The 24,987-nt window shown below is 52.8% G+C and overlaps 1 protein-coding gene across 2 annotated transcripts in view; it reads right to left on the reverse strand.

The window, feature by feature from the left end:
- Positions 1 to 24,987, reverse strand: part of LOC108555349 (Down syndrome cell adhesion molecule-like protein Dscam2) — a 134,181-nt gene that overhangs the window by 46,693 nt on the left and 62,501 nt on the right. For both annotated transcript variants that reach the window (XM_017910957.1, XM_017910956.1), the window contains exons 5-10: positions 22,260 to 22,377; positions 15,980 to 16,223; positions 15,177 to 15,381; positions 6,351 to 6,647; positions 5,657 to 5,767; positions 5,384 to 5,542 (exon numbers count right to left, since the gene is read on the reverse strand). In XM_017910957.1, the coding sequence (XP_017766446.1) occupies positions 5,384 to 5,542; positions 5,657 to 5,767; positions 6,351 to 6,647; positions 15,177 to 15,381; positions 15,980 to 16,223; positions 22,260 to 22,377 (1,134 nt within the window). The remainder of the gene's footprint in view (positions 1 to 5,383; positions 5,543 to 5,656; positions 5,768 to 6,350; positions 6,648 to 15,176; positions 15,382 to 15,979; positions 16,224 to 22,259; positions 22,378 to 24,987) is intronic.

Here is a 24,987-nt window from a genome sequence, read left to right on the forward strand (position 1 = left end):
CTATATAGAGAAAACGCGTATTTTCTTTTTTTTCTCTCTTTTTTTTCAGCATTTTCTTTTATTCCCATATTTTTCTTTTTCCTTCTCGCATCGGACGATCCCGTGTGCGTTCGATGGTGGTCGAGGAAGACAGACGAGAAATATATCATCGGGAGGGAAGATGCGGGCCGAACGCACACGCGTCGACCCGACGGTTTCCGATCGTCCGTCGATGCCGTCGAATTAACGACGCAGCGACGATAGGATAAAAGAAAAATCGAGAATTCCGCGACACCGGTCGAGACAGAAAGCTGGCACACTTAGGACACTCCGCGCGACGATCGGAATCGCACGATCCATACGTGACGATACGCGTCGAAAGTGTACATACGTCTGACACATAATGAAAGCGGCGCGGGGTCAAAGGCCGGCCGTGTTGTGCCAGCTTGTAATTACACCGGCGTTAATTAAATTTCCATGCCTGGGCCGCGCGCATCGCTAAATTAAGACCCGAAAACAACGGCTTTGAGGATGCTTCAAAGAATACTTTCCTTGGACGCGGGACGGAATTTTATTAGAAAGCGTAATCCGGTCGTTGCGAAGTGTCCTAATGCGCGACACACAAAGGAATGTCGTTTCACGTTGCGGTTGTCTATATATATATATATATATATGTGTGTAGAAACAGATAGCTCGATAGAGATAGAGGAGCGCGCGTTGCGAACTTCACTCGAGGAGCACCGGTTTTGCCGGTCGAAGAAGGCCGATTCGTTAATTCGCTCGATTTTCCAACCGAATTTCGATCTTCGACTCGTGGCTAATTTTTTAATCCCTGCCGTTAGGAATTAATCCGATATCAGCGGAGTAACTTGTTTAATTGGATGAAGCGAGCGTTGCAGTTATTTTTTTATCGGAATCCAATGAACAGCGTTCCATCGGTTACGCAACACGCGTTTAATCCCCTCGATTAAGAATTAACTGCCAATCACCGAGCGAGTATCCTCCTAAACCCTGGTTCGTTGCTCCAAGGGAGGAGGGAAATTAGCAAAAATTGTCGCAAACAATGTCCGCGTTCCGTAGCGGGCAAAACGCGCCTCAAAGACGCGATTCACCGGCATTGTTCTCGTTAAATTGCTCGAGACGAGCCCGTGAAAATCGCGCGATCAAAGAACGACACGAAACGCGATTCTCGCACGCCGAACCGTGTTCGCGTAATTACATATGCAACCCCAACGGGCGAATACGCGCTCGCGATCCTTTTTATCTCGGCATTTAACATCGCGAGGCGCCCCGAGCAAGCCCGGGCCCCAGATAATCGTAACGAAACGCGTTTCTTGCCCCCGGTATACGAGGTGAAAGCCGAGTTACGGGGGAACAAGCGTGATAATTGATATTTAACCGTGGCCGGCGCGGCGTAAAATTTTTCGTCGATCGGTTTTCACTTTCCCAACCCCCACCCGGGCGGCGTTCAGTCGTGCCACCCCCGGCAACCCTCCGCCAACGTCCGGGTTACGAGTGGCACGAGGAATTCGCGAAAAATTCGCCCTCGCCGCGGCACGGATCGTATTAATGAACTCGCTACGATCGAACGATCCTCGTTTTTTCGTTTCAAAGATTCCCCTCGCCCTGGGCCCGCGCGGAATATCGGCGTCGACAAGCTTTCGCAATTAATTCGCGGCTCGCGAGCACCGTTCGAGCGCCATCGTGCCGATAAACGGACTTTCGCAGCCATAGGAGCGCGCGAAATTTTCACCCCCGCAAACGGAATACAATCGATCGGTTACAACCACTCCGGTTGATTGCTTTCCAACCGAGCCGTAATTCGCCGGCGTTTATAAGCATGGTCGCTGTTTCGCTGCCCGAGCGTTTCCTTCGTGCTCGATTATGAAAATTGCCCGTGAAATCGAGCTCGTTCGCAGCGATGCGAGGCGGCTCGATAAGCGGCCAATATTTTTCGTCGAGTGGGGCGTGCTCGAGCGGTGAAGTGCGCATCGCGCGAAAGAAACGGCGACTGTGTCGCGTTAATAGAATATCGATGCTTCGACAACAGCGTATTTATGTACAGGTGGTACGTGCACGCGCTCTCGAGTACACACGGCGCGCTCCATTTTAAAGTCGCGCCACTCCGATCGAGGGCTCGCCACGATCGCGGTTTCGCGCCGACGATGGCTTCCGGTCTTTCGCCGCGAGTACCCGGTGTTACCGGTATTACCGGTATTACCAGATCCCAGAGTTACACGCTCGTCTCGGCTTCCGGTATTTTTCCGCGCGACGAGACCGGCGAAAGGGGACACGAATGGGTCGTAGACGGTAGTTTCGATCGCGGCGAATTAACCCGGTGGATGGGGTTCGCCGAGGAGCATCGCTCGTTTAAGGTACGCGGAAGGTGGATACGTAAAGTAAACGGAACGTCGGCTAACAAATTTACGATATCCGAATCGGCTTCGGCTGAGCGAGCTCTATCGTTTATCGGAAACGTATCGCTTTATACGCCGGATCGACGGATAAGGATAAATGTTTCATAAGTCACGAGCGGCCACCGTAACGCGGGACGTAAAAGGCGAATAGCAACGATATCGGGCGACGCGCGTCGATATTTACCCGGTCAGCGATATTTTTCCTCTGCCCAGTGTTATCTCGCTGTCGCGGAGAGGACGCATGGGATCCTCCTTGGGAGCTGGCAAGGCGTTTCGTCCCGCGCCGAGGACTCGATGCGCGACGCGATTAAACCGAGGATCAGAGACACTGCTATACACTGCTATATACCAGTGACGGGGTTTGTCCGAAGCGGGCCGTGTGCGACGGGAGCGCGCGCGTTCGTACACGCGTGGACCGGCCCCGTACCCCTCCGGATAGTACGTGGCATCGGCGCGCTATGAATTTTTATGTACAAAAGTACACGTAGTAGTACGTGATGTAATATACAGAGCAGTTAGGCGAGCGCGTGCAAGGACAGATGCTTGAGCGATGCAGTGAAGTGCTGTGCTCTTGGTGCGTGGGTTCGTTCGCGGAGTGTTGTCAAACGCACGGATATCCGTTGACGCACATAGAGAAGATAGATGAAGAGAGACAGAGAAGAAAGACAGAGAGATAGATAGAGAGAGAGAGAGAGATGAACGCATACACGCACACGTACACACCCTAGCGCACATGTATATATACACACGTTGCATCGTGATCCCTCTCGTACGATCGTACGACAAGGAGCTATCCTAAGAAATTTCCACGCGATCTCGAGAAACGTTTCCGGATCGTGTCCCGAGACCTCGAAGACCTCGCTGCGTGCAGCTCGACTTAGCCGTGGCAGAAGCATCCTAGGCACGCGTACCGTGCGCGCACTTCCCTTTTCATTGTCTCCTTTGCTGCAGTTTAAGCCTGGCGATGGCTCCGGCGGCGGTAGAAGCGGGTTAAGACGAAGCGAACCGGTTCGCGTCTGTTAATCGCGTCCACGATTCCATTCGTGCAAATACCGACCACCCAGGGCAAATAACCCAGCCTCGGTCAGCGCGAGCGACTTGGAATCGTCTAGGAGGAGGTTAATTAACTTTGACGCCGCGAGAACTATCGACACCCGTAATACGTATCACTTTCGCGGAGAACGCTTCGACGTTTAATCGAATCGGATTTCCCAACCGGAGAGTTTCGGCAGTTGCCTTTTTTCCCCGGTCGTCCCAACGCGTTACCGGTCTTGGGAACGCGGTAGACTTCGCGGCAAGGTTGGCGAAACGGAGAAGCGATTGCTTGCTCGCCTCTCGGAGGATCGCTTTTAAGTACTTTCTCAAAGTATACAAAATGGCGGCGCGATACGATTGCCGGCTGCCGCGATTAGGGGTCGCGCCAACGATATTCCCGCTTCACCGGAGCGCCAGCTAAAGTGAAGAAAGACAGAGAGAAAGAGAGAGAGAGAGAGAGAGAGAGAGAGAGAAAGAGTGAGAGAGAGTGAGAGAGGATCCTTTGAGGCAACTTACGGCAAGTTTCTCGAATTTTTCCAACTTCCGTCGCGCTTCGCCAGCGTCGGAATCATAGATATAGAGAGCGTTCCACGGACTTCACGCGAGGCAACGTCTATTAAACTGCGCGAACTGCTCGAGTGTTTGCGCGGAATCGAATTTATCTCCCGCGATCCGCTTTCGTTCAACGTTCCTCTCCGTTCGATGGAGCGTCACGGGGACGGACGAGCGGAGGAAAAGGCGCGTGAACGCTCGAAGAAGTCGCGGCCAAGTACGCGGAAAGTGTCGCGGGACGAGGACCGTGTCGGGGGGTGCGTTCGAGAAAAGGGGGTGCGTTGCGGAGCGCGCGAGTACGAGGAGGCAAAGCTGGTAGCCTCGCGGCGCGGATGTTGCCGTGGTCGGAAAATTAAACTCGGTGCAACCCGAAGCGATGCTGCCTCGCGTTAACTAATCACGCCTAGCGATGAACAATGGAGTACACGGAATTTGCTCCGTAAACCTAATACAGAAACATTTTGCGCGAGGGTAAATTTGGCGGTACGCATCAAACACGCCGGGATGTTATGCATACGCGAATTGTAATTAATATGCGATTGCCGTGGGGATGGAAAATCACGGAGGGGACGGCTGCAAGTGGCGGGGAGCCGGGATGGGGCAGAACGTATCGGACAAAGGGATGATATAATTTCGGGTATATCACTGTTGTGATTATCCGTTGATAATCGTTCTTTGATATCTCTAATGGTCACGCACGGTCATATACGGGCTTGGCTCTTTGCGGGCGCGGATTCGCCCGAACGACTTTCCTTCTTTCAGCCACTCTCGCGTGTTTCCACGTCCATTTTCAACCCCCCAACGAACGTCGCGTAACGCGGAGTCTCGTACGCGCGTAAGGGTAATTATCCTTTATCGCTGCGACTATTTAGCCCGAATATCGACCGGCAATTGGAGCATTCAATCGTCGCGTTTGGGACGCGATAACGACACGAGAATAAGGAAGAAAACGTAATCGAACATGTATCGCGAAACGTCAATGGTGCACGAGAGATTCGCTCGAAGCGATAATGGTTAAGTAGAACGAGTAAACGAATAAACCGTCCGGATTCGTATTTTTCACCGCGGTCGCTGTCGCAAACCTTCGAAACCCTCGAAGAGCGAAATAATCGCGAGACTCGTGATCCGAGATACCGATTGCGCGAAATGAAAATTGAAAACGCGGGAGACGCTTTAAGGAGCGTAAACGTTAAAAGTCTCCGGGGGTGGTTACATATTAATATCTCGCGGATGAAAACTCGGCAAACACGGTGCGCGAAGGTAGGAATGGAAACGAATGAGCCGGGTGCACCGCACGTGACCAGTGGAGTTCAGATACCGTGGCAAATTAAATCGTCCTGGCCCTGTGAAGCCTGCAAAAGAGACCGGTATCGGAAAATATTTGCTTTCAGTTCACTCACCTAGAACGCGCACTTCGACTGAACGTTGAGAGGTGAAGTTATGCTTGTTTCTGGCGGTGCACGTGTACGTGCCCTGATCGGCGGCTCGTTGCACCGTATCGATGTACAGGGTGCCGTTCGCGACCCTCTGTCTCATGTTGGTGGGCAGCCTTACCCCGTCTGGCGACAACGTGACCGATTAATTTATCTCGTAATCGCGATCCATCGCGATACGTAACCTCGAAATAAAACGATCGCTTCGCTGTGGATAAAAGGACATATATTAATACTCGCCTTTCTCCCAAACGATCGATTCGATGGGGTAGCCAGCGACCGGGCATTTGATGTGGAACTGTTTCCCAGCGACCGCCGAAACCGTCGACATGGGCCTGACATATGGCAAACCTGCGATTGACAAGCAACGAAACATATATTTCGCTTCGAGCTATTCCCCTCTGGCGCGGCCTCCGGGTTTCCATCCGCGTCCAGTGTCACGAAAAATAAGATTCACCGCGGTACGAGCTAAAATCTCCGTCGTCACACGGTGCCGTCAATTATCGCGTAAATTATCCATCGCGCGAATAGATAACTTACGCGGAAAGTTGAAAGCAAAAGGCAAGGTAAGAAGATCTTAGCCCTGGTCGGACACGCGGAACTAGTGGCGCTGAGCGTAGTAAATCCATTGATAAAACAAGAGCTACGCGGCGGTTTTTAATTAACAGAAACCACGTCTACAAGAATGGTGGTTAATGACAAAGGATCCCATGGAGCCGATATTCCCGGCGATCGATTCGAGCCGTGGGTGCGGGAGAGAGGTGGAGCGAGAGAGAGAGAAGGTAATATTCCCCGGGGTTTCCAGTCAATTTCAATCGACACCGGCCGGCGATTCTTCTCCTTAACAGTCTTTACTCTCTCTCTCTCTCTCTCTCTCTCTCTTTTTCGCTCCCGCCGTCTCTTTCTCCGGCTCTTACCCCTACGGAGTACTCACCGTAAATATTGAGCCTCGCCGAGTGGCTGGCCTCGCCAGCGCGGCTGCTCGCGATGCACTGGTACTCGCCCCCGTCTTCGGACTTCACCGACGAGATGTTCACGTGCGATATTACGTCCCCGTACACGGTCACGTACTGGCCAATCAGGAGTCTGTCGTTTTGCGGAAGCGGAAATCCATCCAGCAGCCAGGAAATTTGCGGCGTGGGATTACCCGCGGCGCTGCATTTCAGAGAAACCGATGGACCGGTCTGCATTGTCTGTTCGATAAACCTGTAGACCAGCTGCGGCGCGATCTCTGTTAACAGACGTTGTGCTCGGATTACGCATACCTCGAAGCATCGAAATACCAACACGCCGTTCCACGGCTTTCCCTCTAACCACCCTCTCTTTCCCCGTCTTTTCACCCTTCCGTCTTGCTCGCACCCGCCGCCCCGCTTTCTCGCTTCTGCCAGCGTAATCTCTCTCGACGATCGTCGTGCCTCGTTCCACCAGCTTCCCGATCGACCCTGGATTCTCCTCCGCTAATTACCACCTACTTCTACGTCCCGCCGCTACCACCACTCCGCTAATATCCGGCTATTTATTTACGAGATAGACTCCGTGCTCGATCCTCGCTCTATCCTCGCTCTATCCTCGCGCCGCGCTGTCTAATCTTCGATCCTGCCTGTCGGATTAAACGAGCTCGGCAGACGACCGAGCGAATCTCTGCGTTTCAACGCTGTCGAGTTGTTGGACCAGTGAGTTAGACGACTAAGAAAATCGGCGACACGCGTTGCCTTCGGGGTTTTCGACTATTAGGGGGTAACCGTGACAGAATCCGGGTCAACGTTACAGCAGGGTTGCTTACACGTTTTCCTCCTGTCCAGGAGAAGAGCCATCGATTTTTGAGTCCAACCAGGAAAACTCGATATCGAAACTGTACGAATCGGTTAATCCGCAAAGTCGCGACGCCTCGTGGCTCGACCAACATGGCGGCCTCGCTACGTCCATCTCGATGGCCTCCTAGCCTGCCATCGCGTCCTTTCTCGTTAAGTGAGCCTTAATAAGCAGCAGGATTTTGTACTAAATAATTGGCCCGAAGATTAATGAAACCCGGGGATTAAGAGTGGCTCGACTTAACGAAGAAACATTGAAAATAACCGCGGCGCGTTCGCAGGCATGCGTTCCAGTTCCAGGAGGGCTCTAAATGAACGTGCCGCCCCGCGTAACGAGCCCTGCCGGTAATGAATTCATGAACTTCATAAGCGCGAGCACGTCGACTACGAAATAACAGCCGACTTTCCTCCAACTTTTCGTATGCATACCTTGATTCTTCCACCCAACCGTGCCCCGGCGTGTTGCGACTTGGACGCTTTCTCCGCCTGCGACGTCGGCCTCCTTGCTGCCAAGTGTCAAGTGTATCCGAGAAAAACATCGGCTGAAAACTTGGCGTTTCTTTCGCGTCCGAGTTTCCTTTATTTTTTCCCTCCCTTCCCTCCCTTTGTCCCCGCAAATCCGACTATCTTTCGGATCTCTCGGATCCACCGTTCTCTACGAGTCTCCTCTCGATTCTCGCGATGTCTGCGTCCGTTCGAGAGCCAGCAGGTGTCGTTTAACTGTTCGGCTTTTGCGCGCAAGAGTGTCATTAAATCGGGACGCGGCGCGGAATTAACGGTATGTTCGAATTCTACCGTAAAGACCCCTCAGTTTCAGCGGCACTCGAGGCAAACGAAGCATGATCGCGCTGTTCAGACTCAGCGCGGAGAAGTGCCGTTTCATCGGGACGCGATACGCGATTGAAGGTACGTTCGAATTCCATCGTAATGACTCCTCGGTTTTAACGATACTCCAAGCGAACCAAGCATAACCACTCTGCGCGGATTTTGTACAGAAAAGGGCCGTTTCAACGCGATGGGATACCATGTGTTTCAATGCTAAACTGCTTTCCTGGCTGGACCGATGTTCGCGGTAAGCAACGGGAGCTTCGCATTTTTCAGGGTGAATCGAAACAAAGGGCGACGTCACTCGACGAGATTTCGGTGTTTCATAAGAGATTTCTTCGATGACCCCTGACCCTCGAGCGGCAAAGTACAATACAGGTATATACGTACGCGTTGCGCTATAAAGCGATCCTCTGCGAGAATTTTCCGTGAACGCGAAAATCGTGGAAAGGTGGAAAAGGGTGGAGGTATATTCACGAGGCTCGGCGACACTGTACGCGATACCGTGCGTTCCAATGCTAAACTGCTTTCCTGACTGGACCGATAGTCAAGGTAAACAACGGGTGCTTCGTATTTTTCAGGAGGAATCGAAACAAAGAGTCACGGTATTCGATGGTTTCGCACGAGAGAGTACTTCTATGGTCCCTGACCCTTGTACGGCTAAGTACAACACAGGTACATACGTACGCGTTGCGCTATAAGGCGATTCTCTGCGAGAATTTTCCGTGAACGCGAAAATCGTGGAAAGGTGGAAAAGGGTGAAGGTATATTCACGAGGCTCGGCGACACTGTACGCGATACGCGCGTTCAAATGCTAAACTGCTTTCCTGGCTGAACCGATAGTCACGGTAAACAACGAGTGCTTCGTATTTTTCAGGAGGAATCGAAACAAAGAGTCACGGTATTCGATGGTTTCGCACGAGAGAGTACTTTTAAGGTCCCTGATCCTTGAACGGCTAAGTACAACACAGGTACATACGTACGCGTTGCGCTATAAGGCGATCCTCTTTGCGAGAATTTTCCGTGGACGCGGAAATCGTGGCGACGGTGATCTACGGAGGGTTAGGTGGAAGAGAGTGAAGTATATTCACGATACTCGGCGACACCGTACGCGATACTATGCGTTCAAGAGTTAAACTGCTTTCCTGATTGGACCGATGCTCGCAACGATGTAAACAACGAGGGCTTCGCATTTTTCAGGACGAACCGAAACAGAAGCTCACGGTACTCGATGGTTTTGCACGAGAGATTCCTTCGATGACCCCTGACCCTCGAACGGCTAAGTACGATACGCGTTGCGCTATAAGGCGATCCTCTTTGCGAGAATTTTCCGTGGTAAGGTGATTCACGGAGGGTAAAGTGGAAAAGAGTGGAGGTATATTCAGGAGGCTCGGCGACACCGTTCGCGGGACGGGACTATCGCGTTTCACCTTGGCCAGAGCCGGCTAACTACGTAATGAAAATTCGAAATCACGCCGAGCCGACGCGAGGACGGCGCGTATAATTAAAAGACTGCCGGACCAAGGAAGCTATTAGTAAATTAACAATTACGTCTGTCCAATTAGTCCGCCTCGTTATTTCGCCTTCGGAGCTGGCTGCGCGAAGCCAACTTTGCGTCCGGGTTTCCTCGAGCGCGCGGAATAATCTTTAAAAGCGTGCTGTCCCGGGGTTGCCTGTTTACCAAGACGGCTCGAAACGGTCGGCGGAAAAAGACATAAATAAAGGAGAGAAAGGACAGAGAATATCGCGAAGGTAGAGCTTTCCGCGCTTTGTATTTATCGTAAAATTATGCAAATTAAATAGCCAACGCAACTTTCCTTCTTCCCCGGCGTTCGCGCTTTCCGCAGCGGCGGAAAAATCCGTCAAATATTTCTGAAATCTCGTTCCCGTTTTTTAAGAGTTTAATCCGACCACCGGCACGTTTCGCCGGTTATACGAGACACTTTCGTGCGGCAAAAGCGCTGGTTCGGCGAACGAGGTTGATGTTAATGAAACGTTAACAGGGTAGACCGCTTGTTTATCGTTCGCCTGGGAAGAAAACGAGAATCCCCGTGTAAATAATAGCCGAGGCTGTCGTCAAATATAACCAGTACTCGCGGGCGCGTCTGCTAGACGGTTCTGCGCTGGTTGCAATTTAAATTAAAAATCCGCCGGCACCGTCGCGCCTCGCGGAGAAACTTAATTTCCAGCCGTTTAGGGGCGGGCAAATTTCACCGTTTGCGCCGCGATTTAAGGCCCGTCCTCTTCCGTTCCCTCCTCCTTGTTATATCCGTCGTAACCGCGATCCGTGCCGGTCGAACGAAACCTATCTCTCGGCGACCGTTAACCGAATTTCCTTTCGACCGTTTAATTGCGCGTCTTTCGAATATGCTCGCGACCCAGTTGCCCGCGGCAGCCCGCTCGCAGGCTACGCTTCGTGTCGAGAGGCCCAGCGAAACGGCTCACGTCGATAACCCAAAAAGTCATTTACGTATTATACGTACGCACGCACACCTGCATCCATCCATGCAACGTACGCGAAATTCTAGGAAATTCTACGACTCCGCTCGATAAGGTCCGCGTCTGGTTTCTTCGTATACCAAATATTTCCTCCCGAACTTGCCCGAGATATATTTCGAAAGCGAGGCAATTGCCGGAAACGCGGTTTCCGATCGGCGAATTTTCCGGCAAAGCGGAACGGCCCGCTTAATAGAGGCAGTCGTGACGCGACGTTCGCTTCTCGAGAGTGCGAGTACTCGCGGTAACTACCAGCACTCGCCCTCTCGCTCTCGTCTTCCCCATTTCCCGGCGTCTCCTTCCCTCCCGTTCCCTGACGTGCCTTCTTCCCTGACGTATCTATGACGCATAATAAATAGACGCAGCCAGAGCTGCAGGCTGGAGCGAGATCGTGCCGGGCCGGCATGCAAAGCATCGGCAAAACCGCAGGAATCTCGTTAGCGTATGCAAATCCAGGGTGGCGGTACTAACTATCCCATCGTGCTGCGGGCAATCCCCACCTAATGTACACTGTATGCCCTGCAGCTTAGAAATCATGCGACCGGGAAGAATTTCAACTGCCAACTAATGGGACGCCACGAATTTTCCACTATCCAATATCGACACGCTTCATCCGATCATCGGTTCCACGGGGGAAAACGACGCCAACCAGCCTAACAAGTGTATAGCCACACGCGTGGGATTTGATCCGTGCCAATGGAAAACGAATTATAGATTTGAAAAGTCGAGTAAATGTTCGCTCCGTTCGTTTAAAGAACTCCAGACCGCTTCCTGCGGTCGCCATTTTGTCCCTAGTTTGTTCAATCAGACGAGGTAGAGCAACTCTACGTGATCGAGGTGCGGACAGGGTAGAGTCTGTACAGACACTTAGATAGCCTTAAATGTAGGATCGTTTTTGGCTGAACTAACTTGAGACAGTGTCGATGGCTTTTTAATAGAAAGAAATAAGCTTCTATATAGAATGACAGCGATTAGCCATGAAGCAAGAGAGATTCATTGTGGATACACTCTTCTGATCTTTCTTAACCCTTTGCACTCGAGAGGCGAGCTTCGGTCACGGTTTCATAAAATTTGGAAGATCGATATCAATTGATATATCAAATTTAACGCAATGTAACAGTGTGCCAAGTATCGAAGTCAAATGATTCTACAATTCTAATATCATGCAATTTTTTATTCACTGCTTAAAAAAGTATTGTCAGGTTCTTAGTAGAGAATCTTTGAATTTCTACCCTTCTCTAGCCAAAAAATCGTCGAGTGCAAAGAGTTAAGACTGACTCTTACAACTGACTTTCATAAACTGACACTGTAAACTGAAACTGATAGACTGTCTTTCCAAACAATTCATTCTGCTATCTTTTATACTTATTGGACATTACATTTGCATATGTATGTGATCTGGTGTGTTTTGTTTATCTGTGTGCTGATGGCTTGGTGCGACACAAGACAAAGGATGGCTAAGTCGTCAGTCGTCTGTTGCTCGTCGTGGGGATATAAGGTTGTGCACGTGGTGCTGGAGATGGAAATGTGAAAACAGAATTATATTAAGTATTAAATAAACTGTAGTATAAACAACGGAAAATGTATTAGAGTTTATTCTTTCAATACTCAGGTCTTCCTTCTCAATCATGGGTGGGCCAGGTACTTCAACCACTCTGGACGCATCCCTAACCTCTATCATAAATATTCTTTGCAGTCAATCCTCTTACACGTGGTCACTTTTATTCTAAACCCAAACACTCTGCCTCGTCTGATTGGACAGGATACAGTCACGATGATTTCTAGATCAATGGCGCTCATTTTCGTCATTAACTGTCACGTTTGTGCCAAATATACGCGATCTAGGGATAAATAATACGCGATCGAGTCGGCACTTGCTTTTTACTTTCTCGCGAACGTCTGCCTCCGCTGACATGTCTCGTTGGACCACCTAAAGCTGGTTTCGCGACTAAGTCGGGCCAAGAGACGCTCGTTCGACTGCGAGGAACTCTTTCGAAGATTCCCCAGCGAATTCTTCGCGAGGACCGAATCTTTTCGCGGGATTACTAGCCGGCAGATGAAACTTGGACGAAGGCGGAATCGTAGCGGAGTTTAAAGCTAATGAAAAGTCGCTTAGCGCGGCTACCTGGCGGCGATGGCAAGTTATTGCGGGCAGATGCAATTGCGGGTGAAGCGTTCAAAGGTTGAATCCATTACCGTTGTTTGCCAGTGTTCTTGTTTCTATGGCACCCCGCCATCGGGAACCTACTCTCCTTCGTCTCTCCAATTACCCCGCGCCCCGCGGAATGGCGGCTGCGGCTACCGAGGAAATAGTTTCACCACCGATACTCGACCACGGTGGATCGTTGAACCGATGGAAAGAAAAGCAAGCGTATCCCGAGACCAACGCCGTTGTATCGTTTGGCTAGTGTCGATCAAACGAGAACCGACGTTTTTTCGTTCGCGGGGAAGAAAATTTCAAGTTTCAACGACCATCGAGGTTAGCTCGTGGCTAATGGCGGCGAAAGTACGCGGAACTTTCCATCGCGAGCAAATCGTCGGAGGAAAACGGCGACCTGGGAAATTCGGGTATCGCGTGGTTCTCGATAGGGTATTAATGCAGCACGCTGGGATGGACCGGTGAGCGGCGGACAGCAAACGAGGCCATTTTCGCGCAAAAATAGCGCGTGATGCCCGCGGCGCCGCGACGCTCGCGATGGAAAATACGTTACGAGAGGGAGCGGGTTTCGGTACGTCGAACGATAGCCGCGAAACGGGGCGAAAGAGGGTGAAAGAGGATGGAACGGGGTGAAACCAGGCCTGCTCTCTTCGGCGCGCGTGAAATCGCTCGTGCGGACACTTTATCCGTGTAACGGTGCCCGCGGCCGGACGAAGGCAATCTGCCTTGGTAAAAGTGTTTTAATTGAAATCTTCGTGGCCGTAACTCTCGCGATCGCGATGGGAGAACAACGTGGGGATGCACGGCTAATGGAAAAAGCATCGCGACCGGTCGAAATATGACGGGAACCGATACGCGGAAGTGAATGGAAAGCGAGGAAAAAAACAAGACATCGCCGTTTCGCTCGCATTCCCGGCTGTTTTACATCGAAATAGCGCTTGGCCGTGGCAAAGCGTCACCGAGTGCTGCAGATGGTGTATCTCGAAACCGTGCCGGGAGACGCGGCCTGGGCGCGAACGCTCGATTGTAATCGTTTGACACGCTTTATCGCCGGCTGCGGATGGAGCAAGAAGAAGACGAAAGCGTTTTGTAGGCCACCGAGTCAAAAGTCCGTTTTATCGCTTCAACCTGCAACCAACATCCAGATTGTTTCGCGCTCTTCCATGTTCGGCCATCTCATCCTTTCTCTTTGTCTCCCCTTGCCTCGAGAAGATCGAGATCCGATGGATCCTCGAGCGAGATTCGATCGAGAGCTGATCGTCACAGAGATTCGAACGCGCAGTTGGTCATCGGACGTTAAAGATGGACGACGATGGCGACGCGGAACACGCGCGAATCCGTCAGGACGGAGATTTAATAATTAAAAGCGTAGGGGATCGGAGCGAGCGACGCGATTAACGGGCTGCAAACAGCGATTTCCGTCGCGAGGCACGATCGCAAGAGCGATGCGGCCATTTTCGCGCAAAAATGGCACGTACTTCCCCAGAGGAAAGCGGTGCGGCTCCGTGATGGAAAACGCGTTACGATGGAGTGGCACGCAAACCTGGAATGGATCGTATGGGGAAGAGTTCCGCTGCATTAACCACCGGCAACCTATCACCGCGGAACCATTCGCTCGACAAACAAATCCACCCTCCCTCCGCAGCCCCTGCACCGTGCCAGACCGCCCCATTTCGTCCTTCCTCCATCTCCGAGTCTGTCTTTCCGACACCCCGCTGGGCCGCGTTTCTCCGGTGTCAGCGTCAAGGCGTCTCGAATAGAACGAACCAAGAGGAATAAGGGGAGAAGAGGATCGAGAGGACCGAGTGGTTTTCGGTTAGCCGAGCCGATTCCAAAGTCGCGAGGGTGGTCGGAACGGGATATAAATTCCACGCGAGGGTTTAACGAGCGTCCAAGCTTTCCACCGGCACCAGCACCGAGAAGTTCCTCTCTCTCTCTCTCTCTCTCTCTCTCTCTCTCGATTCTGGAGCGGAGCAATCGAAAGCTGTGGCCGTGGACGACGCCGGTGTCGTCGTTAGATGGCACGCCGGAGTGTCTTAAACGTTTCATTTCGCGGAACGTTCGTTAAGCTGCTTCTATCCGACGGCGAGGAAAAAGCGGGATACAGGGGGTTGCTTAAAATCGTTTAAACTGTATAATGGATATTACGCGGAGTCGGGACGCGGCGTCGGGACGCGTAGCTGGCCCGAGCCCCTTTCCCGAAGAAAAAGACGATTACGTAGCACGCGGACAGAATTAAACGGGCAATCTCGAATATCCGTTCAAACGACGCTCGACGACGATTTAATAAAACGATCCGGGCCCCGTATCACGCGAGATTACCACCCGGGGAAAGCATGTTCCATCGGTCAGGCCATTTTTTCTTTCTCTCCTCGCCTCTCGTTTCCGCCCCCGCGGCGATACGAGCACACGATCGCGCTGCACCCACACGCGACTGTGCGCGGTAAACGCTAAGCAAACAAAGACTCACCGCCCAGCCGCAATTCCGCGATTCCTTGAGCCATTTCATACTCGTTCCTCACAAAGCACTGGTACATGCCGCGATCCTCCCTTGCAACCGACATCACGGAAATACGTTCCCTGGTAACCGCCCTTATGCGAGCGCCGGTTCTCAATGGCTGACCGTCCTTCAGCCAGTACAGCGCCGCCTGCGGGAATCCACTCGCGCTGCACGTCTGAAAAGCAGTTTAGAGAAAAAGGCAACCGATGAGAACCTCGTCGTACCAGCGACCTCGAATCCGCCGCGCTTCCTTCCGAAAACGAGATTGCCATCCCCGTGGCACAGGGATAGCCTAGGACGGCAGCCGAGGGGTGGCTGCGAGAAGAGACGGCGAAACGCGAGCGCCATCGTGGCTCGGAATCAACCTTTCCGCCGTGGCCCTCGTAAAAATCCGATTACCCCGGGACGTGGATCGCCGCGGCAAATGGCTCGGATGCCAGCGAATTTACCGGCGGATGAACCCTCTGCCCCGCGAGATTCCCATCTACTCGCTGCGCGCCCGCCCGCTTTTGTTTCGCGACGTTAGCCGCCGCAAGCTCGCCGGTAACCGTAAACTTATTAATATCGCTCGATAAACGGCGGCCCACGTACGTCGTTTTCCTTCACGCGACGTGACACCCGGCTTCGGCGTATGGCTGCGCGAAATTGAAAAGTATAAGGTAAATCAACGGTATAAGGCGAAAGAGAAGCAAGGAAGCGCGAAGAACAGCTGCGGATAAGTCACCGCGTTGCGAAGGCAGCGACGTTAGTCTAGCAGGAAAATCGTCGATTACCAAATGAGCCGCTTTCCCGAGATCCACGGTCTGGATAGACGGCTGAACGTGCACGCTCAATGGCGCAGACACCGTTAGCTTCACTTCCATAGATTCGCTGCCCTCGGAATTACTGGCGGTGCACATGTACGACCCGGCATCCGTCTCCTGGACGCCTTGTATGACCAACGAACCGTCTCGCACCACGTAATGTCCCGACGAGTCCTCCACCGACTCCTCCCTCTGGTTCCTGTTGTAGTACCACCTACGGCAGAACAAGCACGACAGAAGAATTCCTGGATTTTTCTCAGCTTCCACGAGGTACTACCGGCGAACGGAAGACGCGAGGAACGACGCGCGAACGTCGTCGCGGACCACGAAGCACCGATGTTACGGCACTGCCACGCAATCGGAAATTCCGGTTCAGATCCCGTCGATACCTGACCGTCGGACTAAATTTCCTGCAACGCTTCCTCGGACACCGCTTTGCGTCATACCGGGAAAATATAGCTAGGCCTGGTGCTACCGTTTTCGGAATACCCACGTGGCCGTCGCGTTGACGCGGTCCACGCTCATATCCTTTTCCTTGCCTCCGGAAGACCTTTGCGCGAACGGTACACGGGGTAAAAATAAATAAATCGGAATATCTCTATCCCGGTAGAAGATATTTCTCTCCCGGTAGAATCGGTTGGAACTGTCAAAGTTTGCGTGCTAACTAAATTCTGAGCCATCCTGAGGATGACAAATGCCTGTTACCGACAGTAGTATCGAAGGATATTATATTATATAAGACTTTTTCCAAATTTCCAGGAAACAGTATCGAGAGACAGAAAGATAAGAGGCGAATAGGATCATAGGAGAGACGACGTTAAATCCTAACGCAAGAGGGTGTTGCTTCCCCGGTGCGTGTCTCGCGAGGGGGTTCGACAGACTCTGAAAGAAGAGAAACAACGAGACCCGCATACCGCAAGACTCTCGGCGGTCGCGTGTCTGACGGCGAATGGGATATACCACTGTCAACTCGAGCGTACGCTCGCTCCACTGACTGTCCGGGCTCGATGAATCGTAACGCTGCGCTGCATCGTTGCAGTCAGCCATCGGAGCCAGCAGCCATCCAGCCAGCCGTCTCGCTACGATACAGCGTTACATTACGTTCGATCGTTGCTCAAGATTCAGCCCGGTGGCGAGGCAAAAATAGCAGCGCATACCGGAGCGCACTGGGATCGGACAGAGGGCGATATTGCTGCTTTGCTATCCGACCGAGGCTTTCCATTCCAACGGTGTATCTCTCTAGTGCACTCGCCAACCACAAAATAACAACTGTTTCATTGGGAAGACTGAATACACACAGCACGGCCGTGAATCGTGCTACACGGCTGCACCCATACGCGCGTCTCCCTCGTTTCACTTTCTCTCCCACTCTCCCTCCCTCTCTCTCTCTCTCTCTCTCTCCTTGTCTCTCGTTTTTTGTGTTCCACGGAACCCTCGCGCATGCAACGCGCATCCATGTACTGGCACGTTTTCAAAACACTCCCGCTTGAACAAGCAGCCGGATAAACTGCGCCTCTGGCGTGCATCGGATACACGCGAAAATCGTTAATACCCGGCGGATCTTTAAATAAAGGAGACGAACGGGCAGCGGCAGGCATTCCGTTCGCTGCCTCGCCAGGCGTATGCAAATTCGCGGAAAGCGCTGGGAACGCGCAACCGTTTTTCGGCTCGCCGCTGCGATTTCCGAGCGTCTCTGCAGACGGGGTTAATCGAATCGATGTTTCGCAGGCACGCGCGAACTTTGACCTCGTCGTCGCGGCCAATTCGATCACCCGATCTCTCCCAGCGCGGACCGAAACCGTCGAGGAACCCCCGTCGCGGTCGCTCCCTCCCCCCCGGCTTCTAATCTATCCCCCCGCGTTCGGCGCGCGCGGAAGCGATTTCAGGCGGCGGACGATTGCGCGCTCGCAGCCGCGTGCAAACGAAGGGAAACATTTGCGTTACATTGAAACGCGCGCGAGCGGAGCGTCAATATTTACCGAGCGAAGCTTGGGAAATAAAGTTTTCGTCGCGGCCGCTATTGATTTTGCTCCCTTAAGCGACCGCTATTGATTTTCCTCCCTTAAGCGGCCGCAATTCCACCATTTTGCTTTTACGCTTCCAGATGGATATTATTCTTCGTCATTTACTTTTGCACCTGCATTCGCTCCCCCCCCCCTTCCTCGACAAGGGTGGCGCGTTTCGAGGGGTACGCTCGGAGCCACGAGAGATTCGACGCGACGTAACGCGAGCTCGCAAAATCGGAAATCGGCGCGGGTTTGTCCCGGGGAAAACGAGCCGAACGAGTAGAATAGATCGGCGAAGGGAACGTGGAAATTGTGGGCCATGGTCCGCTCGGCGTAACTTCGTGTCTGCGAGCGTCAAATATTTTCCAGCCGGCAATCTCGGAGCTAAGGTAGCGTCCCTGGGGAGCGCGGGTCTCCTAACTTCGTCCAAAAATGATCTTCCCTCCTCACCCCGCCATCGCCGTGGTCTATCTCCTTCGACTCGGTGATTGACCTCTATCTTCCAGCGGCTCCTCTGTGTGTGTCCCGGCGATAGTTTCGGAAACGCCGGCGTCACAGGCTCTTGGAGGTCGGTGGGCTCGCGAGAGCGAGCAGGATAAGGTTGGAGGTGCAGAAGGACGCCGATGAGGTTGAAGAGTCGTCGGGCTGGTAGTCGAGGGGCTGGTAGGAGGAGGGAAAGCGGGACAGAGGAGACACGGTCGACGACGACGACGACGACGAGGAGTATACCTATAGATAATCGAATTTACGGAGGGAAATTGGTGAGGGAAGGAGATAGGACAGGCAGGAGGAAGCGCGAGGGAAGCCAGAGATGGAAGCTGTACCACGCTGGCAAACCCTCAGACTCTACCCTCCCCCTTCCACCCTCGCTATCTCCCTCTGATCCTTTTGCTTATCCTTTGCCGCCTTCTCTTTCTCCCTTTTGCCACCACCGTATGGCTGCGTACCCTCCGCCGACGACTCGGTCGAGCCACGGAAGAGGCAGCGGAACAGGCGGAGGAGAGCCTGCACGCGAGAGAGAGAAAGAGAGAGAGAGGGACAGAGAACGAAGACGGGGATGAGAGCAGGAGACGATGAACACAGGCACGGAATACTCAGTGACGTCGACGTACACGTAAATGCGGAATATTTGATGGGCTGTCAGAAGCAGTCTCTGTAATCAGCGGTCGGTTTGTTTGCACTACCCATACACTCCTCGCGTCTATATACCTTCCAGCAGCAGTCACCTTGCCGTATCCACGGTATCTACGACTCGCGTCGGTGCATTCCCGCGCACCTCTTCGCCATTTTTACGACATCGATTAGCCGCGAGTCGCTCGAGTTACGCGTGATTTCCCGAAACAGGGGTCACGAGGCTCGTTCCAGACGTCCTACCGAATATCGATCGCAGCTGACCCCGTGACACTGATCAGCGGAATTAATTACGCCTGTCGTACATTCCTGACGGGAAATTGCCGATAAAGCGGCAGCGAGTCGGTCCCGTTCTTCGAATTTTCCTCCCCGAGTGACACGCGTTGCGTGGTTTCGACGATCTTACGAATCGCCAGCACCCGAGAGGAAACTTTCGGTAATCCGTCGTGCGAACGCGATCAGATGACGCTGAAGGCGGAACAGAATCGACCGTTAATTACGCGATTCGTACAGGGGACACGACGTCTCTCCGCTTTTCAGACTCTTTCCGTTTTTGCCTCGGAATAGCTGAAGCCAGAAAGGACAGGACAGGACAGGACAGGATAGGTCAGGATAGGTCGTTTGACGTTTAATAACCTCGTGGTCGTTGAGTCGGAGAGGTTCTTCCTTCCTCGTCGCACTCGTTCATCTCGCTCCTTATCCTTTCCAGCCGTGCAATCGAATAATAAATACATTAACATCCTAATACGATCTCTTTTTCCTCTTTGTTTCTGTATCACGTATCTCCTTCATCCTCTTTCTCCACCACGCTCCTCCGATCTCTTTGCCTCGGTAAGCGCTCGGTGACTCGCACGGCAAGCGAAACGATCAACGAGAAAATTCACCGGGTCTATCCTTCCCCCGCTTTACACGCGAGGACCGCAATCGCGATCCCTTTGTACCTCCTCCGTGTCACGACGCGAATTCTCTGGTCTGATTACCCGGTCGTTTCGTTTCTTCCTCGGGTTTATTGGATTCGTTGGCTGGCCGGCAGAGTCCGAGTCGCAGGATAGAGTTCGCAACTTATGAACCGCCTACTGGAGAAGAAGCTCCATCGGCGTCGATCGACCGATCGAGAACGAGCGAATTTTTGCACTCTCGTTACTTTTCCGCTTCGAAACGACGCTGTCCAGCTGATTGCAACCGTCCGCCATTTCTTCCTCGCGCGGACTATCGTATCCTCGTTTATCCCTCGCGAAGATTCCTCCGACGCGCGAAATAACTCGGCTATGTTTGAAATTAGCATTAATAGAAGAAAAACAGCGATCTCTCGGACCCGAGAGCGCGCGTAATTCGCGACGAATGGCCCGCGCCGAGATCTCGGCTGCTCCGCCATTGTTATCGTACGCCTCGACCCGGCCGCCTGTCCAAACGAAATCGCGAAATCTCTGAAACGCGACTACTCTCGCGGCGGGAGAACGAATGGAATCGCTGTACCGTGACGAAACAACGCGTCCAGCTTACCTCTCGTTGAATTAGCGAAAGACCAAGAGTGCGAGAGAGGCGTGATTCGCCGGCGGAATAACACCGCTCCTCGAGCTCGGTACGCGTTCTAAAATGGAGTGGCGAAGAGGGAATACGGGTTGCGAGGCGAAATTGAAACTTTTACATTTCGATAACGCGCTCGTTTATAATCCCCGGCCGGCACGCCGAGGAATCGCGTTGTCGTCGGGGATTATCGTCAACGATTTCACGAAATTCAACGAAATTCAACGGAATTTAACGGAACTTAACGGAAGCCCGAAGAGTCGACGATAATTCCACGACGCGGCCGGATGTCTTATTAATCCCAAGAGCCATCCTCAATTTACCCGTCTTCACCCCGAATCGGCGCGCAGCATCGGCGCGGATTACTCGGCGACGCGTCTCGACCACGGCGCAAAGTAAATGCTCGTTTGCCGGTTAATCGCGCGCCGGGGCATCCGTTTACACGGGATCTCGAGAAGAAACGAGTGGAAAGCAATTCGGAGGGTAGGAAATCGGTGACGGCGAAGAGCGAAGAGCGAAACGCCCGTTCGCGCGGCGATATCTAACCCAGGGACGCCCTCGCGAGACCCTCGAGGAGGCAGACAACCGGGGAAGTTTTGTCGATCGATCAAAATATTTTTCACCTGCGAGAAGGGTCCCTTTTTCCGAGCGTCGGCGTCGAGACAATTAAACTTGCCCGATACGAGCCGGCTGCACCCCCGCGGCTCGTTGTATCGGGAAACTGTTTGCAACGTAAGTGAACCGTACACGAGGACTGTTTCGCGAAAGTCGGCAATTACGGGGCGACCCGCTCCGCGGGAAACGCTCTTTTCTCCCGGCCTTGTTGCTTTATCGAACGCGGCACGGTGTATTAAAGCCGATAGAAGCTGCTTTCTTTCCTCCGCTCGAGAACGAGGAATGCGTTCGCTGGCGTAGCTCGGTCGCAGCGGTACCAAAATGGCGCCGCCCGGACGCGTCCGTTCCTCGTCTTCTTTCAAGCTACGCGGCGTACTTTCTCGGTCTTTCCACTTTTCCTAGCCGGAGCGACATACCTACTCCCCGCGATCGAAGGAGAAGTTAGTCGCTCGCCGAGAAAGCGGGGAATTAAACGGACTTTGTGGCAACGAAACCGCATTCCGTTCGGCAAAAGGATCAATAACTCGTTTCTTGCGGCGCTCGTTTCGGTAAAAGCGACCGGAGATGCCGCGCGTAATCAAGATAAGTGGAAACAAGATGCGAGGCGAGGCCTACGATAGATTCATCCTCGAAGACCTCGAATACCGCGAGAACAGGGTCATGGAGGTTTGATCCGGCTGGATGCGTGTCACGTTTCGAAATCTCGACAAATGTCGGGAAATCTCGGGAAATCTTGGGAAAACTCTCAGGGGGTAGTCGCGTCGTAAACCTGCAAACTGAAAGTGGAGTAATTTCCACGCGTCGCGCGATGTCCAGGAAGCTGGATGACGCAGAGGCTGACTTGCGAGATTCGCGCGTGGTACCCAGTGGTACTTTCCTTCACTGATCAGGGCTGCTTTCCAAGAATGTTATCTTACCGTGAATTTACGAGAGCCTCGATCTACGAATTCGCAGAGAAGCGAGGTTCTTACCTGTTGGTAGGGGTCGGATTGCCATAAGCGACGCACGGTATCACGATGGTGTCCTTCAGCCTCGCGGACATGTAAACCACCTTCTCGTTTATCATCGGCGGCATGGAGCTGCGTATCTCTGCAAGCAGAAAAAGCAGAAAGGCATGGCATAAATCCTCTAACGATAACGCGGAGAATCACGGAACAAAGCGGAAAACGTCGCGCGGAACAATCGAGAAATATCTCTCTCCGTGCTGGTCCGACTTGTCTGCGAAAAATGCGCGAAAATTCGTGAAAATTCGACGAAATTCGACGAAATTCCCCGTAAAATTTTCGACAACCTTGGCAGAACGGACGGCGAATATTTCCCGGAAATATTCCGCCGCCCGGATACCATGGCTTCTCCTTCGGCTCTGCCATCCGGTCGTAGATGAGTTCGCGCAAGTTTTTCGCCGCGCTGTACGCGAAATATATTCCGGCAGCCGACGAAATTGAAGGAGCGAAGGAGCTCGCGGTCCCGCGCAGGTTGGGTTTAATGAAACAGCGCCGGGATTAAACGCCGACTGGTGTATATCGCGAAATGAAATTCTGCTGAACGGCGATCTTGGCCCGTTCTCGAGCGACGCGCGGAGGGACGCGCGAGCAAGTCCATAGCCGAGAAACGGAAGAAGAGAGCACAGGACGAGGAGGCAAGGAAAGAGCCCGGGAAACGGTATTGGATTACATTGTTTGGAAAATTGATAGTGACAATATCGCCGGAGATTTAAGAAAGGGGAAAGGAAAGCAACGGTCGAGAAAGGAAGCGGAGGAGGAAATACATCCTGGGAGATGGTCCAGGCGTGTTCCATGGCGAGACACAGCCACGCGTGGCACACGTACACGCGCCGAGCCGGGGGTTACTTTGCGGCAGCGACGCGATGCCAACCCCTGTTGCCGTTGCTGCACCTCCGCCTCCCTCAGGACGAGTTCATGTAAGTTTGTTCCATGATATACGGGAAATGTTTTCCACGGCGTGTCATAAATAGCCGTCGGCTGAAAAAAGGAACGCGGGAACAAAGGTTCTTCGCGGTGACGCAGACGAGGGGTGGGAAGAAGGCAAGACGGAGGCCGTGAAGAAGAATGGAGGAAGAAGAACCGGGAGAGGAGGAAGAGAGGACGAAAAAGAGGAAAGGAAGGCGTCAGAGCGACGTTTAATGGGGAATTATGGTCGCAGATAGTGGCTCGTCTCGCGACGTGGCGTACCGTAAAGGGACAGATAACCGCGATGTACATATCTCGTGCCGGTGTTGGCGGAGAATTTCAAATCGCCTGGCACACCGGCGCGCACCATTAAGGCACATCTCCCCTGTCTCTCCTCTCCTTCACCCTTCCGGCCGACGAACGGCGAACGAACGTCGAACGAACGCGCGACCCGATACCGGCTGGTATTTATTCGCCGCCGCTGTCAATGAAATCGCAATTAACCCATTCGTTTCATTAAGATTTCATTAACAGATATTCGCGTAATTAGCGATGCTCGGAGCGAAGCAGCGAGAGGAACGAGCGCGTTAGCGGCGCCGCGTGCGCCCGGGACATCGTAATAATGCGGTAATGAATATTACAACAAAACGGGCCGTGCATTCGCGATGAAAACGATGCCCGGTGTAATTAAAGCAGAACGTTTTTCGCCGATCGACCATGGGAATATCGCGTCATTAGCTTGGCTCGGCTGCCTCCGCGCGGGTTCAACTTGCCTCCAAATCCGCCCGAACCCGATCCATCGGCGTGTCTCCACGCTTCGGCTACACTCTGTGGCCAAGCGATCGATCCTCGCCGATAACCGCTCGAGCGTTTTTCCGCGTGCCGCGACCGACTGACACGCGACGCCGTGTCACGCGCAACGCGTGGCTCGCGGAGCAATTTAACACCGGTGTGCGTTGCATTACCGCGCGTTACGCGACACTCTCGCCGAATGCAAGATACCTGCGACCTGCGGCCTGCGCGGCTTTTAACCGGCAATGGATGCCAGCCGAACGCGTTTCCGCGCGAAGCCGGGAAAGCGGAACGTCGAGTGGCTCGCGTAGATTTTCATCGCAGCCTAGATTTACGGCAGCGATCGAGCTTTCGCGAAAATCCCGAGCTTTCCGGGGGAACACTGGCAGCAGCGTGGGGTCGGATCGCAGGGCGAGGGAGATGGTCGAGGGAGGTACGACAGGGCGACGTTTTGCATGGAATTATTTCCAGGACGTGGAACACGTGACCAGCCGTGAATGGCATTCGAGAATTTTCCACCGCAACGGACGGATAATTTCAAAAAGTTTGCTCGTTACCCGGGAAAATCGCCGTGCCTCGAGTTTTCGGTTAATTTGGTGTATTCCAAACCGAGGGCGGGCCAAGAAACGACGATGGACGACTGTCCGGAATATGTAAACGATCGAGCACACTCTGCAACTTCGTTATTAAGTTCCCAAGTATGTAAGCGCGCTTAGCATAAATTTCTATCCCGCCCCTGGGCTGGCCGGCTTTTATTACGAGTCGGAACGAATGGCCGAAAGAATCGGGAGCTCTTCGCGACAGCTGTTCGTTTCTCCGTCAAAATTTGAACTCGATCGAACGGGATTTACTCTGGATCTACTCTCGTCTGGTTAACGAAACATTGGTCATCGCGAACAGTCGAAAGATCGAAGGCGTAGGAAGACGAAAGTGGATGATCTTTCCTAATTTCCTTTACAGGTATTGCAGTGAAAACTAAACAGTAAAGCAAACTCAA

This window comes from Eufriesea mexicana, unplaced genomic scaffold (genome assembly GCF_001483705.2).
Source record: "Eufriesea mexicana isolate 0111107269 unplaced genomic scaffold, ASM148370v2 scaffold107, whole genome shotgun sequence".
Taxonomy (NCBI): Eukaryota; Metazoa; Arthropoda; class Insecta; order Hymenoptera; family Apidae; genus Eufriesea; species Eufriesea mexicana.